Consider the following 24,939-nt stretch of genomic DNA (forward strand, 5'->3'; position numbering starts at 1 on the left):
CTGGGGTTCCCCTGTTTTTACGCCTTTCTGGACGGATCCTTCCCTCTGTCCCCTGCACTGTTGACCGTCCCTGCTGGAGGTGAGCTGTGTTGTTACCATCTTTTTAACGTACAAGCTGAAGGTTGAGGTTTCGCTCCTGACGCACATATCTGCACTAGGTGTGGTTGAGATAGAGGCTCAGGGTGAGGAGTTCAGTCTCTGCCAAGTGGTTTTTCCTTCCTTGAAATCTCACTATCATTCCTAAGATTCGTTTCATCCTTCAGATTCACGTTGAACTTGCTCCTCTGCGTGTACTATCGATCCGCTCACAGCTTGGTGTCTGCAGGGGATGGAAAGGGCAGGCAGACACCTTGCAATCCGCGGGTCCAGCCTGAGCAAAGTTTGATATCTGGTCCCCAACAAAGGTTCGCATGATTCATTTTCCTCCCTCCCATCGGTTCCCCTGCCCCATGCCGCCAAACCTGGAAAAACAGAACCACCGCATACCGTGGACGCCACATACTCCTCAAGCCAGTGAGCGCAGTCTAAACAGGCAGCTCTCCATCTCAGACACCTCCACCAGGGAGGAGAGGATGAAACCCTACGGGCTCCTGCCCCCAGCCCTTGTTCTGCACGAGACAAACCTGCTTTTTCCCTGCATGTGTTGTCCCAGGGGATGGCAAAAAACCTAGCTGCTATCACAACCGGCCCCTTTGTAGCAGCTCTGCGTGTATGTCTGTGTGGTCGGGTGGGCTCTGCTGGGAGGTGAGGAGAAATAAGCTTGTTCAGAAACACTGGTGGAGCCTTGTAAGAGGAGAGGAGAAGTAGGCTTGCTCAGAAATACGGTATTTGCTCACGCAACAGCCTCCCCCTGCCCAGCTCCAAGCTGTGGTCAGCCGATGTGGCTCCGTTGAGCATCGGGGATCCGCTCACTACTCCTCATCACCCGCTGCCCCATCCATAGGTGATAAAACTACCTGGTCTTCTTTGTTCTTGGTGTTTCTACGATAGGAAAGTTTCCCATTGCGGATGCCCTGCGGTGGCCCGTGAGCTTTATGCAGGGCTGTTGTGCTGAAATTCGACGCACAGCAAGGAACAGGCCTGATGCCTCCGACCAGATGTGGCACAAGGGGACCCAGAAGGCACCAGGCAGCAGGGCCAGGTGGTGTCACAGCAGAGCGTTTGGGTGGCAAGGAGCCTTGGTGGCCCTGATGCTTCCCGGGTGTTTCCTTCCCCTGCCACGAAGCTGGATGTGCACACTTACTGCCCTGCTCCTTGCACGCTCGTGTGCGCACAGCTGCTTGCTTTGGGGGGGAGAGGCACACGATGGTCCCGCACGGGCAGGGCGCAGAAAGCCCCAAGGGTGCGAGAGCTGCACTTGGGGGCCCCACGAGAGGCGGTGCGGGGCTGAGGTCCCCGCCGGGGGGTGGGGGTGGGGGTCGGGGGGCGATGCTGGGCTCTTTTGGTCGGGGGGCGGCACCTGGGGAGGGGGAGCGGGCCCGGGGGCGGCGCGGAGCCGTTCCCTTGGCGGCAGCGCCACCTGGTGCCGCGCACCGCGCACCGCTCCGGGAGGCGTCTGCCCTTTCCTCCGTGCGCCCTGCTGGGGCGGGTGCTGCAGGCTCGGGGTTGAGGTTTCTTTTCCTTTCTTTTCCTTTTTTTTTTTTCTTTTATTTTTTTTTTTTCTTTTTCCTTCCGCTTTCTGGTAGCCGGCGCTCCGAAGGTGAACGGCCCTTTCCTGCATCTTCAAATTTAGCATCGAAACATTGGCGCTTGAGCACATCGGACAAACCGTTTTTGTGGAATGCTTCTGGGTTAGGCCTGTTCTACCCCCAGGTGGGATGGATGGGGATATGCGGCATGGGGTTGCATAGAGAATCCCATGTATACTCAGCACGTGATGCTCTTGGATGGGGGTGGTTACGCAGACTAGCAGCAAACTAGGCACTTTGGAGACTTTGCTGGTGGAATCAGATCCTTTGAATCTTAAAAGGGTATTTAGATGGCCAAGTTCTGAGTTTGGTCTGTACTTTTTAGCAGGTGAAGGCTCAGATCCACCAGGATAATTGGGTGCCTGACTTCTGTGTTGAATCCAAGAAGTCTGGGACCTACACGCGTCAGTGGATCTCAGTTACAGTAATTTTCACTTTTCAAAAGTGAACTTTTCAAAAGGGAACTTTTTCAAAAGGGGACTTTGACTTATTTTGGAAGACCACATGCTTTCAGAAGACCAAACCTGGACATTTGCTCACTTTCCATGCGTGCTTACAAGCGTAACTCCTGCCTGATACCAATTTCTGCAGGAAGACAGTGCTAGGGTTGTTCCTGCAGGCTTGGCATTTGCATGTTTGTGCCAAAAAGTCTTTGGCACTGGGATTCGACCTCAGGGACATAACTGATGCAGGGGAGCATGCGTCTGGCTGAAGGAGACCCCCATGATGAGCAGAAGATGCCCCGAGTGCTAGCGGCAGCTCCGCAATTGTGAGCTGATGTTATTCATAGGAACAATTATAAGATTGGCTCAAGAAGTGAGGAGAGGCATGCAACTCAGTTGTTTTTTAAATAACTTTCATTGCCAGTACTCATCCTGCCCAGTAAGCAACTAAAATCAGAATATTATTAAGGAACGATAAAAGAAGGAATAAAGCTCATCGTTACTGATCTTCCAGGATGGAGAGCTGTCTATTTGCACAGGTTTATGAGAGGTTCTTTGAGACCAGTTCCCCGGTATCTGAGGCAAACATGAATCTCCTCTTCTCAGACACTTCCTGCAGGTTCTCTGAGAGAGCCCAAGAAGCCTGCAGGTCTGAGGTTGAAATTCATGGTCACAGGCACATATAGCAGAGCAAATGTCAATCCGAGAGATCAGATCTGCTTGATCAAGGAATGAGATGCGTGGACATTGGCAGTGCCACCTCACTTCAGTATTTCTTACAGTGACATAAATACTAGAGACTGGACATAGTCATTTCTTTATTTGAGGCAGCGGGAGTTGAAAGACCCAGAATGGTACAGAAAGTGCAGTTCTGTGGCTCAGCTCAGCTTCAGGCTAATTACTGAAAAAATAAGCAAACACACCTGAGAAAGCAGTATGTCAGAGCCTGGAAAGTTTTGCAGGGACTTAAGAGTACCAAGAGTTCACTTGGAGCTGGACTTGTTACAGCGATTGTGTTCCTATATGGTGGTAAAGAAAAGACACTGCAGATCAACTACCTGAGTAATCGCTTCCTTCAGAAAGGTGGAAACACCAGACTTCGGAATCTGAGCAGTGCAAGTGCCTGGAAAGACTCTGAAAACACGATATCCCTCTGGAAAAACTGTAAGTATTACTCTTGTCTGAATGATTAACTTTATTCTAACAGATTGCTCAAAGATACTAAGGAGTGGCAGGAATGGATACACTAATGCCTAGAAATGTAGAGGTTTTTGCAACCTTTCATGAATGTTTCACTTCCTTCCCTGCCTTTTTTTCCTCTCATCTAACAGTCCTGAATGTTTGCCTTATTCCTCAAAGAAAAAAATTGCCCCGTTTTAGCCCCACATGTTTCTGCATGGGATGGGTGGACCACAACATAGTTGATTTGCTAGACCTCTGGAGGAGGCACGTCTCAGGGAAAGGAGCTCAGTTTCTGTCCCCCATCTTGTCTCATGGGATAAGAGAGCCGTGATTTATGTCCCTGGACTGGAGAGAGGCTTGCAGTTAAGTGCTTTGACTGACTAGAAGGCTCTCCTGGAGCAGGAGGATCGAAAGGATCACACGATCCCCAACCACAGCAGGGCTGTGAGGAGGCAGAGTGGCTGCGATGCTGCAGCTCCGTTGGGAAGATACAAGATGCCCACCTGTCACGTAGAAATGTCAAAAGGTCACCACGCTGGTTTTATTTTTTGAGGGAGAGAGCTTCTCATGAGTTTCTAACCTGTCCCGCCAGTTGTTTCCCCAAGTGCTGGGAATTACCAGTTGCATCTGGTCTAGCAGGAGCTCCACCTTCCTCATTTTTCCATCTGTAAAATGTGGACGTTACTGGGGCCACCATAAAGATTGACTAGATAGGTCCGTATCCTGAAGTCATTTCTCCCAGTGACTTCAGTGAGATGCCCAGCCCAGAACAATGGCAGGATACACGACCCTAAACATTTCTGCAGTGCTTTGAAAGATGAAAAGCAGTGACTTTTCTACCTATGTCAGTGGAGGGGCAGAGAAACTTTTCATGATGTTTACAGCAGACGTTGCAGACATTATACATAAAAACATGGGAAATGGTGCACTTTTCTTGTAGAGAGATAATCTTTAATAGATGGCAATGAGGAAATAGAGGCATTCATACACAAGAGCCTACCTCACAGAGGGGTACGTTTCCCTGACTTAACATGGTCACAGTCACAGATGTTTCCTCCAGAGCCAGAACTGCTGCATGGGGCTGTTCCTTCTAAGGAACCGGAATGAGAGAAATCCCAGCGCATGCTTTTCCTCCCCCTCCTCAACCCTTGCTGCAGTTGTAGAGAAAAATGCAGAGCCAGTGCTAGATTTTCAATAGAAGCATTTTCTTAAAAACGTTCGTTTCTTCCTTTGGAGCACTATAAGACGATTAAATTTAAAACAAACAAAAAAAAAAAGACGTGACTTGAAGCCAGTATTTAACCATCCCTTTCCCCAGATATTTTATTGGTCTCCAATGATAATGAGCTAAGTCCTCTGTCCTTAAAGACTGCTTTCTGGGAGGGAACCAGGGACAAATGTGAATGGAGGCGCTGGAGGGCTGGATGGGGACCTGGCTGTGACACAGGAGCAGGCTTTGCTGTCTTCCCACCCTGATGTTGAGACTTTTTTTTTTTCCTTTTTCTCTCCATGGAAACAAACAATCTCTGATTCTTGTCACTCAGAGGAGACTACACAGCAAGATGGCTTGTTTACTCGCCGTTGTCTTTGGTGGATTGAAGCTGTGTGGCCTTGTCCTTGTTCCAGGAAATGCATGGACATAGCTGTCTGAAGGAAAACCCTCATGATTGTATAGTTTTCAGTGCTGAGTGGCATTTAGCCACCTCGTTTTTATTGTTAGCAGATCACAATGTTGCCTCACTGCGCTGTGCCACACACCACGCTGTGACTAATATCATTCAACAAAAGAAAATCCCCTCCAAAGTGACCATGTTCTCGAGCCTAATGGAGCTGGTGGAGGCTCCATTCATCCGATACAGTTTTCTCTTTGCATCTCTCCCACAAGTAGGGATAGAAGATGAGCAGAGGGGGCAGAAGCACTCTGGGAAGCTCATACACACACGCTGTAACACCTAGGGTGGTCGCTGCCGGACTCTGCACCCTCTCAGCTGCCATGAAAGTTGAGCTGGGTTTGCTCCCGCTGACCAGCCTCCGGAGCTGTTCAGCATCTTTCCCCATTGAACCCTTAAAAAGAGGGGCATGCAATAACAACATCCTAACTTGTTTGTGCCATGAAAGGAGCTGGAAAGAATGCATCGAACCACATGACAAGCGAGGACATCAGGCTGCACAGAGAATAGAAAGACCTCATTTTTAATTACTTCTGAACAAAGTTGGCTCAGTAAAGTATTTCCCATTGTACTGCTGAACTTTTCTTCTCATCACACAGCAGAGAAACACAGGCTCTTGTGCTGCTGCAAGTGAACCAACATCAAGTCTGTGTTAGGGATCACTTCATTTCCTATTAAATGCAGACTGCACATCTATCACAGGCATTTTAGACCTCTTTTTTTCTTCAGCACCCAGGCACTTCTTTCTCATTGTAAATGTTTTTATCATGAGAGTCGTAAAAAGCAAGGATATCCCACCATTCATACAGAAGGAGACTGGGGGTTAAGTGCTTAGAAGTACATTCTCTCCATTGTTCTGGGCATGAGCGGTCACCAAAAGGCAATTACAGAGAACAGGGTTGAAGCACTGAGGCTTCTGCAGTCCTAGACTAGCGCTTCAGTCACAGCAATAAAGAGGGACTGTAGGGGCCAATATCCACCTGAGATTAGGCACAAACCCTATCCATGATGTAGCCAAGTTCATCCTAGGTGCTAGCACCAGGGCCACAAATACAACCAGCAGAAAATGAAGAGTTATTATTTTAGTAAAAGTTCTCATCTTTAAAGCTTGTTAATTCAGACTGTAAATTCTTCAGGGCACGGACTTTGTGGTTTGATTGTTGCTAAAATATCTTGCGTAGGCCTGATCTGGGCCAAAGTGAAACATAAGCAGGCTTCAGTTCCTCGAGTTTCATTATGAGATCAGAGTCTAAGGATTCACTAAAAAGCATTACATTTCAGTTTTGTGGATTCAGAGAAAAGTCAGAAGTGACTCATGTATAACTGATGTCTTCCTGACCATGCAGAGAGCCTGAAACAATAGATCTAAGAGATGCAAACTGCCCCATTCACTTTTTCTTCAAAATCTGCTGTCTCCCCAAGTAGAATTTTGGTCAGCCTGCAAGAAAAAATCCACATCATACAGCTAGAGATGCCAGAAAGCCATGTAGGCGTGTGCCTTGGGCAGTCTTGCATTACTTAATTAAACAGCAATTTAGCATCTTGCATTGAAATGTCTCTTAGCTAAAGATGATCAACTTCCCAAGCGGCAGTAAGGGCATCGTCCTTGTCACTGCTTCTCTTGCTGGCCAAGACAGAAATCACATTGACTTCAGCATGTGCAAGGTCAAACTCCTACTGAATGTGTTAATATATGGTGCATTTCAGACAGTACGAGCTATACAGTGGTGTACCTCACAGGTTAGCTTGTAGAACAGCTTTGCTGCAAGTCATGCTGCCTTTTTTTTTTCTTTTCGAAATGTAAATGCTTAAGTTCCTACAACATCACTTCCGGTTCTCACTGTGGGAATACTATATCAATCCATAAATGCGCTAGGACTTGTTCCGATTTTTCATCTCGAAAAGGGAGAGGTTACGTTCTTCAGTCATATTTGCCAACAGAAAACCCTGGTGAAAGTAAAGCACCCACCCTAAACCTGCAGGAGTGTGGGGAAGCCACACCTGATTTCTGATGACTACTGCTCTGCCTTCATATAACCTCTTACTACTAAACACTCCGCAGAGGCTCTGAACCCTGGTGAGCCTTCTGTAGCTTCAGGTTCTATTTTCAGCAGCTGCCTGTACTAATTCGCTCCTGCATGATGTTGCTCTTGATGCAGAGATGACAAATGAACTTGTACCCACACACGTTACTACTGATTTGCTGAAGCTGCTGATACAGATGGGTTTGCAGTGGGCTGCCAAACTCCGACCTGGAGCAGCTGCTACCTTGAATTAAAAACAAGCTTTAATGACTTTACGATGCCAAGGCCTAGAGGACCTTGCCATTTATTAACAACCTGGATCAAAAAGGACTACTTAAATTGGATATTATCACAGCATCAACATTATTCCAGTTCATTCGAAATGCTAATGAATTGTCCGTTATCTTAAGCGTATAGTAATTATTTTTCTTTTCAGAGCCTAACTGCAGTTATATATCTGTCTAGTTAATATCTTCCCAGCAGCGTGGTTTGGACTGTTAATTGCCTTTTGGGAAAGTAACAGGTTATTATGTATTGCTGTGAAATGTGACCTCACAAAACATAAGACTGAAAAAAGTGACAGGCTGGAAGATAATTACAGAGGTTGGCTACATGGATATAGATCTAGCACAGCTCAGGCTCTGGAACCACAAACGTAACTCCCCTGGCATAATGTAAGATTTTACTAGGAGAAGACAGAAAACCGGTATGAATGCCTCTTTTTCATTACCTTTGGAGGTCAGCTGACCTGGAACTATATGTTGTGGTTTCTGGCAATCAAAAAACAGAGATGACCAAGGTTAGCATAAAAAGATATATTAGGAATACCTTCAAGTATGTATTTACACATGAATACAAATAACTTATCACTTATAAATTTCTTTTGACTCATTCTGCCTCAGTGAAAGCAAAAAACCATTATTTTCCTCCCAAAAAAACCTATGAGGTCAACAGTGGTTATTGTTATCTGCACTGAAACTTCAGAGATTAAAAAACACAACACAGAAATAAGGCAGAGGATGAAATTCCCACAAACCAGAAAAGGCTGGTTCAACCTGCAATATAACAGGGGAAGTTAGAGACAACTGAAGTTTTCCCTGGCAGAATAATGCTTTTTAACTGCTGAGGTCACCTGGGCATCATCACCAACGCAAGCAGTATTGCGAGAGTCAAAAAGAACATCACATGATCATGTTGCTTAACTCGCCATCATTTGGAAGGGGAAAGCAGTGATGTGTAATTATTTTTTGATTTTCTTTCCCCTGCTTTCTAAGCCAATGATGTAATGAGTATGTTTTAGTAGTAGCATAACCCCCGACTCCTATCCTTGAAGCACACAACTACCAAAACAAGATGCAGAGGCCTCTGAAGTGCTCACGTCTGAATTCATACTAAGTGACACTGAAAATAATTTTGAGCTGGAGGAAAAGAGAGCATTTAAGAGCACAGCACTGCTTCTTCAGAAACCTCTCCTTTGCTGACCTTACAGGAAGTTGAAGCAATGCTTTCCTTGAGTCCCTCCTGGGCAGAGCTCATGATAACAGAATTTTTTATTTAATACTGTATGAAATGTCTGACCCTTGAGGCATAATAATGTACTTAAAATATACTTAAAAGTACCCTCAGGCTAAAAAAAGTTTCCAACTTATATGTTAAAAAAAAAATCCATTTGGATGCTTACTTTGACTATGTGCCCAGCATCAATGGCAAAACTGCTTCTGTTTAGAAAGGATGGTTCAGCCAAAATTCAGCTTGTTTTTCAGGAATGAAGAACTGAAGAAAAAGTATAATAAAAGCCATACCACATAAATCATCATTCTCCTCTACACTGTAAGTGTTCATGTGTGCGTAAAAAACTTACTTTAAGCTAGTAGTTGATAGCACTTCTGCAAATAAAATTTGTCAGTGCTGCTCCCTAATGCTCATCACTGTCTGCTGCTGTGGGTGCAGGAAAACCACACTGGTGGTGACAAAGACACAGCAAGAACAGGCTTTGCTGCTATCTCCAGCAACTTTTCAAAGAACTAGACTAATCATCAACAAGTTTTGACTGTGGTTTGTCTGCTTTTCATTTCCACTACAATGATTATCTATTAATGTAATTTCCCAGAGGCAATAGAATCACACCACATTATAAGAGACAAGACAATCAGGAAAATAATATGTTTTATGATTATCTACATCCATCAAAAAGGCACCTGAAGTGTTTTGGGGAGAAGTAGGGGAGAAAAAGTTTCCTCTCCCAGACTGGGATAAAACATACAAAGTTTACAGAGGGCTGAATTAACAAAACCAACCTGAGAAGGGGGCTACCTTCTCTTCCATTATGCTAATAGTTATTATTAGAACTTGGGGGCTGAGCCAGTGTTTTTACAGCAGTTCTTCAAGAGCACAAATAGGCCAAGGTCCCTTCCCCCATTTTTACGAAAAAGATGCTGAAAACTCACATCAGGCAAACACCGTTTCTTAGTAAACATAGCTGTAACCTTTAAGACAGATTTTCTGCAGCTGGCTTTAAAGCTCACAAGCACAAATCTGCAGGTACAATCTGTAGATGACAGAACATAACCACCTCGCTCCATGTGGCTGTGCGCAGCTACCAAAGGGCAGGTTTTTGATCCAGGCCTAACAGATGTACACTCTGAACAGCAAATCAAACCAGGGCCAACGAAAAACAAATGCACAGAACGTGGATACTTTGTGGACAACCATTTAGAGAAAAGGCTCCTCTGTCATCCGTCTTGACAATGCACTGCAGGAATGGGGCAGGCAAGTCAGCTGTGAGATGTATGCCTCATTTGTTTCAAAAGCCGGCTTTTCCTTTGTTGTTTAGCCTGCAGAAATCAGAGCCTATACTAATAACCTTGAAAACTTAGGTCAGCTTCTTGCAAAACAATAAAAACACTCCTTTTTTTTTTCCCCTCTATTCAAATTAATTTCTAACTATTGATTTCTACTTGCCCTTTGTTTCTCTGATTCTTGGCCAGCTCAACTCGCAAAGTATTACCCCCGAGGCTCAAGCCTTTCAAAGAGGATACAGCACTCTCTGCGGCTGCTTTATCCTTGTAATCGAGAAAAGCCCTGTGCTGCGCTCCCTGCCAATTCACTTTTAAAGGAGTTGCACGGAATTCCCTTAAAGCATATTTCAGCTCGCTCACTCTTACGTTGGGAGGTATGTTCCCCACATACACAGTAGTAATCGTGCCAGATCCCTCTAATCTGGGACTTAAAGAATCACTTTCAACGTACTGTTGTCCCATTTGAGCCGAGCCCATTGCAGCCTGCGGTCTTGTATTTCCAGGCATTGCCTTCTCATTTAACGCTGCTGACTTGCTGGCGTTTGCCAAGTCTGGATGTTCGTCTTGGAGGGTAACATCCTTGCCTGTCTGTTTCTCTTTGTATCGAAGACTCTTTAGGATGGGGATTTTTGCCAGCATCTCATAGCTGACCTAAAAAAGGAGGAAGACAGATACAATTATGAGATTTTTCTTCCAGAAAAAGATCACCATCAGGACCCATTTGTACCATAAAAAGAGCGGAACTTTAGTATATTGCTGCCATTCGAAGTGCCAGAGCATTCAAAATGTTACTAATTGTTGGCTGGATTCTGAAGATGCTCCCTAAATACACACTGCAGGACAAAAATAAACATTAGTTACTCTTTAAGCGAGCAGTACAATGTAGATCCAGCAGGAAAATCAAAACCAAACTCAGAGCTATGCGATTTTGACATTTATTTATCAGGGCGTTTTCAGATTTGCATTCTCATTGTTATCCCTTAATATTTGCTTTGACCGAGGGCCTGTGCTCCTGCTCTGGCAGAATCTTACATGCCTACAATTCATCAGACCATCAGGCACTTTCATTCTGCAGACCTCCTTGCTTTCTTTTCCCCCCAAAACAGGATATCCCGTAGGCTGGGTCATACAATGAGGAGGGACCATGGTGTTAGCTTGCAGCTGAGGAGCGTGCCTTGTAGCGGGGCTCCTACGAGTGTGGGCCCAGCTGGAGGCACGTTCTCTGGTTGTGGCACATCACCACAGCCCCTCTCTTGCCATCTGACCTCACACACCACCCGCAGCTACTCATCAGATCCCACACCACTCTGCTGGGTTGGATCACAGAACGGAAGAGTGTCCAAACACTTACTTCAAAACTGTGAACTCTCTGTCCCTCCATCCAGCCCCAGTTCATAAGCAGCTTTTCTGGAAGGGCTCTTCCTCTCAACAGCTGAACCCTATCCATCTCAGGCATGAGATGCCCCAGGCTGCACTCAGTGACTGGCAGGAAACGCAGTGGTTCCCTAGCTAATGTGGTCTAGCTCTTGGCTTGCAGACTGCAGTTGGAAGCAGCAGTAATTCGTACTTGGCTGCTGGACAAGCAGAACATCCATCAACACAAGATCCAATTCTTAAATTTAGGGAGCAAAACAGAGCCTGGGGAAGTGATGCCTGAGCTAGCAGAGTCCCAAGCTAGTAGCCCACACAGTGCGAGCAAGCCACTCTCGCAGGGTGTTGTGCCCGAGAATATGAGCCACGACCTCGGCAGGCTGTCCTGGACCAGCACCAGTGTACCCTGGCTAGAATATGCCTGCAGGGCTCAGCTCAGAGCCCCTGAACTCCTGGTTCTACAATTCTGTCAGGGGGAGTTTCAATCTAACTGCACCACGAGAAGTGTAAAATTCACAGATCTCTAGGGAAAGGAACCCAACTCTGACGTGACTGGAGTAAAGTTGAAGACAGGGTGGGGGCAATGTTAGGCTTAGGTAACAGGAAAGGCAGTCAGCAGGAGTTTCTTAAATGCTTCCAGGCAGGACTCCTCTTCTGAGGAGCAAACAAGTAAGTTTTACTTCAGGCTGAAATTAAATACATACATTTCCACACAGCCCAGCTCCGCCTTGTTAATATAATATCAAACAGCGGAACAGAGCTAACCATCACGGGCAGAGGCAACCTCCATTCTGCCACACTGCAGACCCACAGACAAGGTGTTTGGGATCAGGCCCTTTAAACAAGCAAACTTTATGGCTGAGAATAATTTCTGTACAAATCTGGCCTGATCTGGCAGCCAGTACAGAGAGGCAAGGACTTCCTCTGGGGCTCTGGGAGCCTCAGCACTCTGAAAGGTACATGCCATTTTCAGATTTTGAAGACTTATTGCTCTGCGGATTCCTGGACTAATTTGTTTTTCTCAGCCAGGAATTCAGACTGCTGGGTTTGACGGCAAACTCCCCTTCCCTGGGCAATACAACATCAAACCAATGGCTGAAGCCATCTTATTTTGTTTTTACTGGCCAACAATTAGGAACATTTGTTGTCCTCTGTCAAATTTCTATGTGAAACGTAAGCTCTATGCTAATTAAACCAAACAGGAAAAACATTTTTCTATTCTCATGCAACTAATCACTCTTGGACCCAAAGAACAACCTTAACCTATTACCAAGTGTGTGCACAGTTCCTTTCACCCTGAAATTAAACTCAGCTCCTAAGGCACAGACGGGGGGTTTTAGCTAGAAAGAGCAATGCTACCAAGAGCGAGCCCTCACCCACTTTGCAGATTAAGGGAATCGACGAGCAGGGCCACTCAGAGGATGGATCTGGAACTCCCTGTCTCTCAAGAACAAACTGAAGAGAAGATTTAGATAATCCAGGGTCAGCACACTTTCTAAAAGAGAGCTCAACTAGCCAGGCTGCAGCACTGCCTCTCTTCTCACTGGAGTGACCAGCAGTTTTTGGTATCTGCCTGGAGCTCCTGGTTCAGGGTCCCTACAGCCTCAGGCAGATGTACTTGCAATAGCATGGATGTCTTCAGAAGGACTACGAACTAGTTCTCTATAAGAACTGAAGCTCTGACCATCAAAAACCACCACAAAGCGAGCCTATCATTACTTGAAATGCAGCCCTGGGTAGGCATACCAGTAAGAAGCCTCTAAGCAACAAAGGCAGTTGATTTGGCACTTAGATTTGTTTGTAAAAAAAAAAAAAATCTGGAAAAAAATATATTAAACTAGTTCTGATACTGTCAACTGACATCCTTCTGCCACAGAGCGACAGAATTCACCTTTAAGACTATTTTCCCTGGGGTCTAGAAGAATCTTTCGTCTGGGCCAAAGCTTTCAAATCCTTCCCTATTTCTCGCTCCTTTTATGTCAAAGAATGGTAGAAAGACTCAGTTTAGGAATTCAGAATATCATTTCACCACCTTTTTTGGGGTGCAGGGGGTGAGAGACAAAAGGGCAAAAGGGGCAGTGGGTGGCACAGGAGGAGAAAAAACTTGCTCTGCTCTGTTGCAAAATACCAAACAAAAGAACTCCTTTGTGGTAGTACAATGTGTTGCTAATTACGATCACGAAAAAAAGTTTCTTTTGTCTTGTGAGCTGGGGAGGATTGCAATGATTTATTTCCATGTGGAGAGAGTCCAAAGATATTCCTCCTCTCTTTCAAACAAGCTGCACGTTTCTTGGTCCTGTGCCGGCTGGTCACTCCTCCCTAGCCTTGCTTAGCACTTAGAGCTAAGCCAGGATGCAAGGGACTTGGGCTCTGCCCCGCGTCTTGTTGATCCTGTTATGCGGACCTGGGCAACCTCAGTGGCGGAAGCTCCTTCCCTTGCTCCCCCTTTCCCTATAAAGTCGGAGCCAAGCCATTTATTGATGTTTGTAAACTCTGTATTGAGTGTTGGGATTTAGATGATTGGCTTTGGCAGCGAAGCCAGCTGAAGAAGTTTCCTATTATCCCTTGACCACCAATTCCCAGGCCGCTTCCACGCTTCAGCCTTCTGGGGTCGGACAACAGAAGTGCTTCTGGGGCTGTGCTATGAACTCAGTAACTGAAGTGATTCAGGTTAAAAATAACTCCACCAAAGGCAATTAATCATTTAACAATCCTGCCTACTCCCTGCCATGGCTGGGAGAGCCTTGGGGAAAGAGGACAGCAGGGTAGATGAATTCTTCTGGCACACAATTACCAGGCTATGGGAAAGGAGCTGAGAAGGGAAATGTGGCCCCTCTCTGACAGAAACCTGAAGAAAACAGACTCTGGGATGCTGTCTGCCAATAAAAATCTCCCAGCACTTAACCCTGAGCATCCACTCTTACGACACCTGGTTTGGTCCCAAAACAACGTAGTGGCAGATGGACTTCTGCAAAGTCTCTGCTGGAACGTCGGGGCTCTCCTCAGCCACTGTTATTCCAGAAGAGCGAACGTAGCCACTTTCAATATTTTGCTGGAGAAAATGAAAGATGTGTTTGTCCTCTGACAGAATGAGTAATGCTGACCCCTGATACAGTGCAGGCCAAGCCAAACACTGCTTTGATTTCCCTGGCAGCAAAGGCAGTGCAGTTCTGATGTAGGGCCCGTACGGGAAGGACAGTTATAGATTGGAGAGGATGCTAAGCCTGTTATTTAATTCTGCTTCTCATAGCTACCCATCTGGGCACACCAAATGATGGAGGAACACGTGGCTCATGATGGATACAGGTGTTGCTGCCCTGCCCTGGAAGGCTGAGAGCAAGACCAAATGATCTTTAGTAGAGTAGATCCACCAACCCTTCCAAGTAACGAGGCTGGAAGGCCAAAGCGTTTGCAAGATTCATTTCTGCCCACCGTGGGGGATGCCTGACCCGAGACTCCTCATAAAGGCCTCCAGAACAGAGCCCACTTCTCACGTTGTCTCCTTAATCAGTTGCTTGTTTCAAGGAGCGCTCTGCTCACAGGGGTTTAAAGCACAAAGCCAAGACAGCTAGGACGGGCCAGCACAGTCGAACGTTTTGTGCAAATGAATGATAAAATGTCCAAATATGTGCACGCAATCCGAGGGCATATTTCTGGGAGCTGGCAGCCCATGAAGTCTGCGAGTGTCCCTCAGGAGAAACTTATGCAACCCACATTTGGAATCCATCAGCAAAAAACCGAGTCCATGGACTCCGCAGCAAGGGTCAGATTTGCAAAGGTGTCGAGATGTTTAACCACGCGTGGAAGCCTGCCCTGCTCACGCTATCCCTCAAAACAAACCCACCCCAAAAACAAAACAAAAAGCCCTAGCTAAACCGACAATAATTTTTTTTCTGATGGCAACAGCATGTCCCTGCTAAAAGTTTTGCCAGCTTGAGCGTGTGAATTTTTTGAGCTCTGAAACAGCATTATTTTACTTTCCAAACATTCTATCACAGACACAAATCAAAAGCTGTTTGTTGTCAGTGTCTCTCTGCCACTGCATATTAAACTCTTTCAACATCAGACCCAGGGATTCTCCTAGCTCATTTTGTTTTGGGAAAAAAAAATTTCCTGCTTCTATAAAATTCTCAGCAAAAGAGTGAATAAAAAAAAAGAAGGAAGTGCTTGCTAGAATCTAGTGATTTTTCTACCAACTATTCTCATTTCCCTCTTCATGTCCCCAAGTATTTTAATTGGTCTGTACAGTTTCAATTTAAAATAAGCACAGCACAAATAACTTCACAATTGCGACACACACAATTGACAGCGTTGCAGATAAAGATCACAGCTACCCATACAAAATACTAAATGAGAAAGTAAGTTGGTTCATGAATTTAGAGTTCCCAGAAACAATGGGGCGGATTTTCGAGGCAGATGAAGCCAAATAACTCTCCACTGGTATCCAAATAAAGTTTTCCAGAGTGCTCAGCTCTTAGCGGCCCTTGCTGCCCTCCAAGAGCACTTACACATTTTTCAAACCCCTCAACTCCAGTGCAGAAAGCTTACCTGTATACATGCTCCAGTATTGCCTTTGTAATTCAGATGTGTTTCTAGAGTGCCTAGCACTTATTTTGATAATGCTTCCCTGGTACTAACACTGTAGCTCTTATATTTCCTTTGAAGTCTTTAAAAATCAGCATTTCTACGACAAAAATCACAGTATATAATTATTCGCACCTGTTCCCATACTCGACTCACTACTTCCTTCCTACACAGCATGTAAGGACCACAAACACTCCAAGACAACACAGTGCCTCTTTGAGCACAGAAATCTAGCCTGGAGATATGCATTTTGTTTACTCTGTAGGTACCCTTTTACCTCATTATGAGCTGAAAACAGAGGGTACCTATTAACGGCTATTTATCCTAACAGCTTTAGGAAAGCACATCCTTTACAACAACTCTTAGCAGTAATCCCATGTTTGCAAACACCTTTAATTAATTTTTTAAGTCATTGTCTTGGCTTGATCCAGCGAAGGATGAATTTTTTTTTTTGCAACGTATTTTACACATCGCCCACCTTAAAGCAGTTAAGCTACTTTCTGTTGACAAAACACCATGTTCAGAAGTGGGGTATTTATTTACTGACTACCTCTTGATTCGTTTAGTTTTGCTGAGAGGAATAGGAATGCAACAGCAAAGCCAGGATTTGAAGGAGAAAAGGATGTAGAGAAAAAGATGAGAAAATAATGTGGAAGCATCCAGGTAAAGCTGATGGACAAACACTTAAATTGCCTCAATCAAATCCTACAATTTTAACAACCTGACAATTAACTAGACCTCCCACCTCCAAGACCCTCTGTGCAGGAGTAGATCACAGCTACCTCCACAGCCACAAACAACATATATACAAGTCGCTCAGTTCCCTGTGAAAGAATAATGCTAAATTATTTCTTCATACCGACAACACTTTGCTGTTGTCCCAAAATAACAGAAACATAATTATCCCCACTGACTAGCGTTCTCCAATATTATCTAGTCAACACAAGCTCTGAAGAACAGCCAAAAGCTGTTTTATATGTTAAGTTAACACTCAAACACTTAAAGCTCGGTCGTGTAAAGAGCTCTGTTCTCAGTGAAAGCTGTAAAAAAATTCAGTGAGAGCTGTATTTTTCAGACACCACCACTAACGCAGAGATTACTATAGAAAAAACTTTCACAACGACACACAAACTGGCTGAAGTCAATGTGGTGCAGGCTTTAGATGAAAGCATCTCCTCAAGCCTTAGAAACAAGGGGTTGCGACAAATACTTTGTAAGCTTTTGAGCAACATTCTGTAACACAAATCTTGACTTTTTCTTTGCAAAGCAAAGAAATGCAAAAGAAACATTGAATTTGATAAATTGCTTGGGGACTGACTTGACTTTCTACCAATGGCAAAAGCCACACAAAAGATTCAAGGGCCCCTGCAAGAGACTGTGCCCCAGACCCTTAAATAATGTTGCCAGCGAAAGGAAGGAGACGGGAGCTGGGGGGGAAGCATTAGCAAAGCTGCTTACTGAGACTGGTCTGACAGTGAGAGAGAGACTATAATCAAAAGTATGTTGGCAAGATGGATAGAGCACAAGGAACAGGCCTTCAAAACAATTACATTCAATAATACCCTAAAAATTATAATTCAAAAATAATTCAATGGAAAAAATGCACTAGAACAGAGAAAGCTTTTATTTATTTAATTTTAACCTCAAATCCTCAACCACAGTCAGGGTAAATCACTCTCTCACCATAGGAATAAAAATAGTACTGGCTAGAATTGTTTGTTGTAGATACATTACCTTAACAAATGCAACTTTTTACTTTGTTAATCACTTGCCAAACAACTGATTTCCCTGAAAGCATTCACCAGTATTTCTCCAGAGCTTTCTGCAAAAAAAGGGTACGCTATGCCTCATTTTAGCATTTATCCTGCTACCCAGTCGTGCGGGATTAGGTCTTCTCCCTAACAAGATGACTTTTGGAATGAAAATCTAATGACAAAGAAAACGTTTTCACAGAATGCAATTCCAGTAGAATAATTTCCTAAATGCTTTTCCAAAACCATTTTTGAAACCACTGAAGTTTCCGACAATCTCCAGAAAAACAAAACCAACACGCAACTCCAAACCCATAACACAATCATTGTCAATAAATAATGATACGTGATTTAAAGCAGTATCAAGTCACTGTTCCTCCACCTGAAAATGAGCTCCGGTTACAAATTCATCTGTCCTCTGGAAGCCAACCCCATACATTCGCTATGTAAACAGCAACGTACCAGCCACTAAGTCACGCTTTTCTTTTAGAACTGGAGCAGCATGTATTCCACCCGTTCCACACAGTCTAATGCCATAAAGTTGTCTCCAAAGTACTGCCTTCATAAATTGAACACAGGCAGTTTTATTAAGCACTCAAGAATTAGATATAAAACAAGATGGAGAAGTCCCTCGTCTTACATAAGCTGTTATACTGCAAACAACTACAAGAACTGATGTCTTTCTTAAAACTCCATGAACGATGTTTTTGACAACTCTCACCCTATAATTCATTTGATACCGTAACTTCAGCTTCAATAATATACTTTGTCACTATCACCATCTACAAACCACTGAACATTTATGCTGTATTTTTGTTTCATCTAACAAACACATTTGCTCCTTTTCCAATTATTTCCAAAGTAACCAATGTGTTTATATCTAATTTTTAAGGGAGTAAAAATGGGGAACTTAGCAGAATATTGGTACCAGAAAACCATTGTTAACAGAGGTGACTTGCCTTATGCCATATTATTCCCTGGGGTTTTGGTCGTTTGCAATTAGTCTTGATAGTTCTTGTTGGTGTGAGTATATAATCAACGGTTAAATCATGATCATCAAGAAGCTCTTCTGCTATGTCGAGCACCTACAAGAAGCAAGAGATTTGTTAAAAACAAATTCATTAAAATTGTGCATAAATTCCTGATGCCTTGTAACATATGCAAATCTATTAGTGACCCTGCAAACAAAGTAAAGGTGCTACCCCAAAATCATTCCAAGCTGTCACTTCAGAGCAGATATTTTATCTTACCTGGCAGTCATGCACAATAGTAACTACAGGTGTCTCCTCCTTCACTGCTCCCATTGACACCATCATCGCGTATTCCATGTCTGCATAACCTTCACCTTTTCCAATTCTCCAGCCTAAAACACACAAAAGCAAAAGGTGATAGTAGACACAAACAGCACAGTGGAAAGAATGGTAACTGTCAAAAGCATGAAATTAAACTAAGCACTCTGCAACAGATAAACCAAGCACAGAGTTATAACCTGACAAGAGTTCAGATCAACGTCTTTCACAGAACGCAACTTTACTTTGAATTCAAACTGAAATTAAAATTAAATGTTAGTTTCAACAAACACTTGGAAGATGCCAGGATCCTCCCACTGAGAATAAACCAAACCCGATCCAATTTGGTTAACACAGCAACCTATTTACCCACTGTAATTAGAACCACCTACTCACATCAAGCACAGTTTAACTTCACGTAAGTAAAGAGGAATCTGGGTCACATACAAAGAGCATTTTATTTTTAGGCAATGGGTGAAGTCAACAGATATTTTTTCACCACCAGCGGTTCTTCAAAAGACTAGAAAATGCAAAATCTGATCCCCAAATAGGTACTGAATCAGCAGCTGCAACACCCATCCTTTTATACAGCCTGTTAGAGCAGTGCAGGCCTCTGAACACGTTGGTCTCCCTGCTTCCTTTAAAAGAAAAAGGAAAAGCTTGCCTGAGTAGTTCTACTGAAGGCCAGAACAGTGGCCTGCATGCTCTAAACCACACTGCTGCCTGCCCATCAAGTCCCGGTGGCACTGTTGTAAACCAGGCACTGAATCTTCCTGCTTGGACTAGGATCAGTGATTTGACACACAGAAAAGACAAAACTTAAGGCCACAATTAAGCTCCAAGGAGATTTTCAGGTCTGTCAAAATGAAGATGTAACATTGAGAATCACAACCTTAACACCCTCCGCCGGGAACGCTTACAAGGTTTTATCTTACCTTTTTCAGAGACAGCCACTGATCCTACAACAACCAAGTCCACTCGTACTTTCCCATCAAGACCTACAGGCACACTGTATTCTTTTATACCCTGCAAGAAAAACATAGCTTTAGGTTCACACAGTGCAGAGTCTTCCAATCAGTGAGGAAGAAATCCAGAGTATTTTGATAAATCCAAGTGACTCCCCATGTTTCTAAGTGTTTCTTCCATGTATAGCCAAGTTGTAAATGTCTGGAAAGGGATTCCCTCTAGGGAATCCTAGAATACATTTTCTACTACAGTGACAAGGATTCTGGCACGCTTCAGGGAGAGCTAAGGGAGGTGGGCCATTTTCTAAACAAGGTTGCTTTTTTAGGATCAAAACCTTGTATTTGAAACCCTTAATTCAGCATCTATTTCTGAAAATGAGGGCAAATGAAACTTACCCTCCTACTCCTACCAAGTGAAAGTCACAAAATATAGATTCACGTTCACGAGCAACGCCAGAGCACTACAAATTCTTAAATTAGCTCTCACATACCAATCACAAGGTTAATTTAGACAGACAGCTACAGCCTGAAGATGTTAAACTGTACCCAAAACACACAACAAGGTGCAGATGCTGGATTACTCTCCTCTTCACACTGTATACACGGCACTGCCAGCATCTCCAGACCCAAATCTTTAAAAGCACATTCCCAAGCTGCCTACGTGTTCCCGAGACTGCATTCCTCAACACTTTGCTGTGTGATCATTATTCAGGATGTGCCACTGCCAAGCTAAGCTATCTTTACCCAAACTTCCTAACTACAACACCGATGAACAGAAAAACACATTATTCCTTACAAGTGACAAGAAAAGCCTTACATAGCCCTGGCAACCTTTCTTATATTCCTCTTGCCCCCTCGCCCCCTTCAGGCTCCTCTCTAAAGGGCACATCCTAATAAAACCCTGTCCAGAGCTGCAGAAATTAAAAACAGAACTTTATTTTAGCTTTCAAACATCAGATGTTTAGAACTTAAAGATACCTTGGGATTCATTCACTCTTAATACACATATACAGCACAACAAATCTTTTTCACAGCAATTCAACCTTGTGCTAAGTTAATCCTCACAATAAAAAAAAAAGAAACATTTTCAGGGTGAAGCATATAACCAAGAAGATTGGTAACTTTTGTATGACTTTAATAAGGCTCGCTATGCACTTCACAGCAGCGTGCCACAATCAGTTTGCACAGTGCTTTGTCAATATAAACTAGTGGCATTTATTCATTAGTAAGCCTATTTGGGGAAGAAACAGACGTGATGGTAAGATCCTAGATCAGACATGAGGCCTGAAGCAGGTCAAAAGAAAGGTCCCTTTCAAAAAAAGTGCTCTTCAACCCTGAAAAAATTAATGACCTTAATAGAACTTCCAACAAAGAAAGTTGCTACTAATTACCATCCACTTACAATCCTCAGTTCTATACTAGGTTACCCTAGAACTTTATTGCGTTTAGCAGGAGATAAAGAAGGGAATAAAACTATCTAGCAGAACTAATCATTTTGTACAAGTTAAATTATCACATCAAATAATGATGCATGTAAACCAAGACAGGTTTCTCTGCCAAGTGACTTTAGCTATACAGTATGACATTTTAACACCAGAGGGCAGCAACGCACCACGTTTCAAAGTAAACCACTACATACACATTATTTTTATACTGCCAGTTGAGGCAAATGACAGAATTTATGCTTCTTTAAAGTTAAGACTGTAGAAGAACCAATCTTTTCTATTGAGTAACTCCAAATATTTTATTGACCAGATCAGGCAAAAACACTAAAATACTCCTTATAGGGTTTACCAACTCAAAACCGCAAAAATAATACAGGAATAATATTTATTAGAAGCTTAAAGATCCAAACCACCTATGAAAGTTGTTCATAATGTTCCAGAAAGCATTCACAAAATATACTGTTCTATTAATAAATTAAACAGACATGAAAAAAAAAAAATTGCATCCTGACTTCAGCGCTGCCAAAAGAGTATTCCTGGTGGATGCGTACACAAAACCAGGAGCAACGCACTAACAGAACAAGGTGTCAGGTAGCATCTGGTATTCCAACTTCTAATTAGACTGTCATAACACAACTCTCCTCCACATGTTAATTCAGACTTTGCCCGTTTTGTGTCCCTACTTGAGAAGTAGCACATATCCGCAGGATCTCCTTGGTGGCACCTGAGGGTGGAACAATCTGATTGAACAGGCCACTTCTCAGACGGGGGGTGGGAACCAACAAAGTCTTCCTTGCCTGTGAAGCAAAAGGAGTCACCACATTAAAATGACGCGGGCTCGTTTTACACAGAAGAAACATTTTTTCTGTCCCATAGATCTCCATGTGGCCAACCATCTTATTTGCTATGAGTCGTTCGCATCGGTGACTGTGTAGCGGTTGTAGAGGAATCCTCTCCACTACAGTACAGCTTCAGACAAGGAACTATTTAAAAAATACAGGGCAAAACATGCCTGTTGGTCTAAAGTATGCGTGCACAAATAAGGTACTCATGATAATAAGCTGACAAACATTCATGGGTCTGACATACGTCCTGTGATAAACGTATGGCAATTTGAGGCAAGGCCACCTGACGTGTTTCTGGGAATTAGACCACGAAACCACGGAAACAGCTGTTGTTCCACAGAAGTGTACTACTTTACCAGAACTCTACGTGCACCTTTGTAGTTTGCCCAAAAGGCAATGATACGCTGACGTGAGCAGCCCTGCGAAGCTCAGGACTGGTACAACTCCTGCAGGAAAAATGGCAGGAGTTGGCCACAAGGTGCTGCCAAGCACCGCACCATTGTCCCACTCTCCTCCTCCTCCTCAGGGGTGCAAGGCACTCAGTTACCTGCAGCGCGGCTAGCCGAACACCTTCCAGAGGTTTATCAGGATCCACTTTGATCACACTTGCTCTGCTGAACGCATCGAGCTCTTTAATAGAGCAGCAAGCCTGGTGGGACCCCTGTGCGAAGAAAGGAATCAGGAGAGAAGGGAATGCGTTCACTTACTTCTAGTGTTAGAAAGCGAGCATTCTTCTGGGGAGCATCGGGATTTATTTTTACAGTATTGGCGGCTTTGAACTCCTGTAAAGCCAGGAGCCTTGTCGCAGCATGAGAGGCACCCTGTTTTCATAAAATAACCATGCATCACCAAGGAGTTCAAAGCAGAGAGGAGAAATTTTTACTCTTTCATCCTGTAGAGACGCTAACTTCCCATGATTTTAAACATGAGGGACACACTGCTAATTTTGTGATCTTCTCTATGGGAAGGAAACACATACCAACAGTGGCTGAAGGCTCGACTAACATCTTGCAGGCCACGGAAAAAAAGGGGATCTGGGTACACTCACTTTGCCTAAGTTGACTCTGTTCACTCCTGACTCAAAGTTGGAGGGCAATTTCCCTTTTTAGACAATGAACACAAACAGGTTCCTTTAAACAAAAGACACAGAGGCTGGTTTTGGATGAACCACTTTCGGGACGAGTCTCTCTTTGCAGAGCCTATATGCAGCTCAAGAAATTAAGTTCTTAGAGTGAGGTGCGAAAACCTGGCGAAACACAAACAAAATGCAGTGCACACCTGCCACGGCATATCTGCGGGAGATCACGGAATGGCTCGGGTTAGAAGGGACCTCAAAGATCATCCAGTTCCAACCCCTTGCCATGGGCAGGGACACCACCCACTGGATCAGGCTGGCCAAGGCCCCATCCAGCCTGGCCTTGGGCACCTCCAGGGATGCGGCAGCCACATCCTCTGGGCAACCTGTGCCAGTGCCTCGCCACCCTTACAGTGCAGAATTTCCTCCTAATGCCTAGTCTGAATCTTTTCTCTTTTAGTTTAAGACCATTCCCCCTCACCCTATCACCACCTGCCCAAGCAGAGCCCCCTTCCATCCTTTTCTTTATCCCTTTTAGTACTGAAAGGCTGCAGCGAGGTCTCCCTGGATGCTTCCCTTCTGCAAGCTGCACACCCCCGGCCTTTCCTCACAGAGGCACACGCCAGGCACGGCAGAGCTTTGCATTTGATGACCCGCAGCACACCAGAGGTGCACAGGGTGACGGTCTCAGCTCTCTGCCGCCGCCACCACGATCACCACCTCCATCACCTCCTCCACCACCACCGCTTCCATCACCACCTCAACCACCAGCTCCACCTCCGCCGCCTCCACCCTTGCCTTCACTACCTACCACCACCACCACCACGCCCAGGACCTCCTCCTCCTCCTCCACCACCACCCCCCCCACCTCCGTCACCGTCACCCCCAGAACCTCCGTCACCCCCCCCCCCCCCCCCGTACCTTGAAGTTGGGGATGCGGCCGTGCACGGGCCGGGGTCTCTCCGCCAGGCCGCTGCTCTCCAGGTAGCCCCACACCAGCTCCCGGACGCCGCCCTTGGATGTCCCTGAGGGGACGGGGGGGCAGCGCTCACCTACAGCCCCCCCCCCCCCCCCCCTCAAATCCCCTCAGCCCAACGGTCGCCCCCCAACGGTCGCCCTCGCGCCGCCCACCCCCCGCCGTGACGTAACGCCCCGCGTGACGTCACCCCCCCGCCGTGACGTCACGCCCCCGCGCCCCGCCCCCGCCGCTCACCCGCGCGCGGCCCCGCGCCCCCCTGCATGGCGGCGAGAGCCGCCCAGGGGTGGGGCTTCCGGCCCGGGCTTGGCTCCGCCCGCCGCTCCGGGAGGCTACGGCGGGGCGGAGGGGACAAAAAGGTGCGAGGGCGAAGGGGAAATGGGGGGGGTAATAATAGGAATAGGGAATAGGAGTAGGAATAGGAGTAGGAATAGGAATAGGAATAGGAGTAGGAATAGGAATAGGAATAGGAATAGGAATAGGAATAGGAATAGGAATAGGAATAGGAATAGGAATAGGAATAGGAATAGGAATAGGAATAGGAATAGGAATGAACACCCCAAAGAGAAGCCCCCTCTCCCGCCATAGCCCCTTCTGCAGTGCCACATGCTGTGAGGAAAACCCCAAGCCCAAGCCATGGGCCTTTCCCCGAGTCATGCCCCAAAATCCCGGCCATGTCCCTGTGCTTTGCCAGCCCCCGAGGGGCCGCATCTTGACGTAAAGTTCAGAGCAGAAATCAGGGAGAGCTTCTGTACGGAAACAGGGCGCAGCACAGCCCCCCAGGATCCCATAGCATTCCTTTCAGTCACGTTATACCTGGAAAAAAGCACACT

The 24,939-nt window shown here is 45.1% G+C and overlaps 1 protein-coding gene across 8 annotated transcripts; it reads right to left on the minus strand.

Moving 5' to 3' along the window:
* Positions 1–5,482: 5,482 nt before the first annotated feature.
* On the minus strand, positions 5,483–24,425 carry MTHFSD (methenyltetrahydrofolate synthetase domain containing). Of its 8 annotated transcripts, none has more exons than XR_005823667.1 (11): positions 24,344–24,421; positions 24,052–24,155; positions 22,603–22,716; positions 21,894–22,007; positions 19,736–19,826; positions 18,762–18,874; positions 18,471–18,596; positions 10,257–10,456; positions 8,689–8,780; positions 7,738–7,777; positions 5,483–5,607 (listed from the first exon to the last, which is right to left on the minus strand). XR_005823667.1 is itself a non-coding variant. In XM_040571254.1 (10 exons), the coding sequence occupies exons 1-9, from the start codon at positions 24,369–24,371 to the stop codon at positions 7,762–7,764; spliced, it is 906 nt and encodes a 301-aa protein (XP_040427188.1). In that variant the 5' UTR covers positions 24,372–24,421; the 3' UTR covers positions 5,483–5,607; positions 7,738–7,761. The 8 variants fall into 8 exon arrangements, 5 of the variants coding, with proteins under 5 accessions (XP_040427188.1, XP_040427187.1, XP_040427186.1 ...); XR_005823666.1 differs by having other exon boundaries at positions 5,483–6,421; XR_005823664.1 differs by having other exon boundaries at positions 5,483–7,777.
* Positions 24,426–24,939: the final 514 nt, after the last annotated feature.

Source organism: Cygnus olor, chromosome 12 (assembly GCF_009769625.2).
Source record: "Cygnus olor isolate bCygOlo1 chromosome 12, bCygOlo1.pri.v2, whole genome shotgun sequence".
Lineage (NCBI taxonomy): Eukaryota > Metazoa > Chordata > Aves > Anseriformes > Anatidae > Cygnus > Cygnus olor.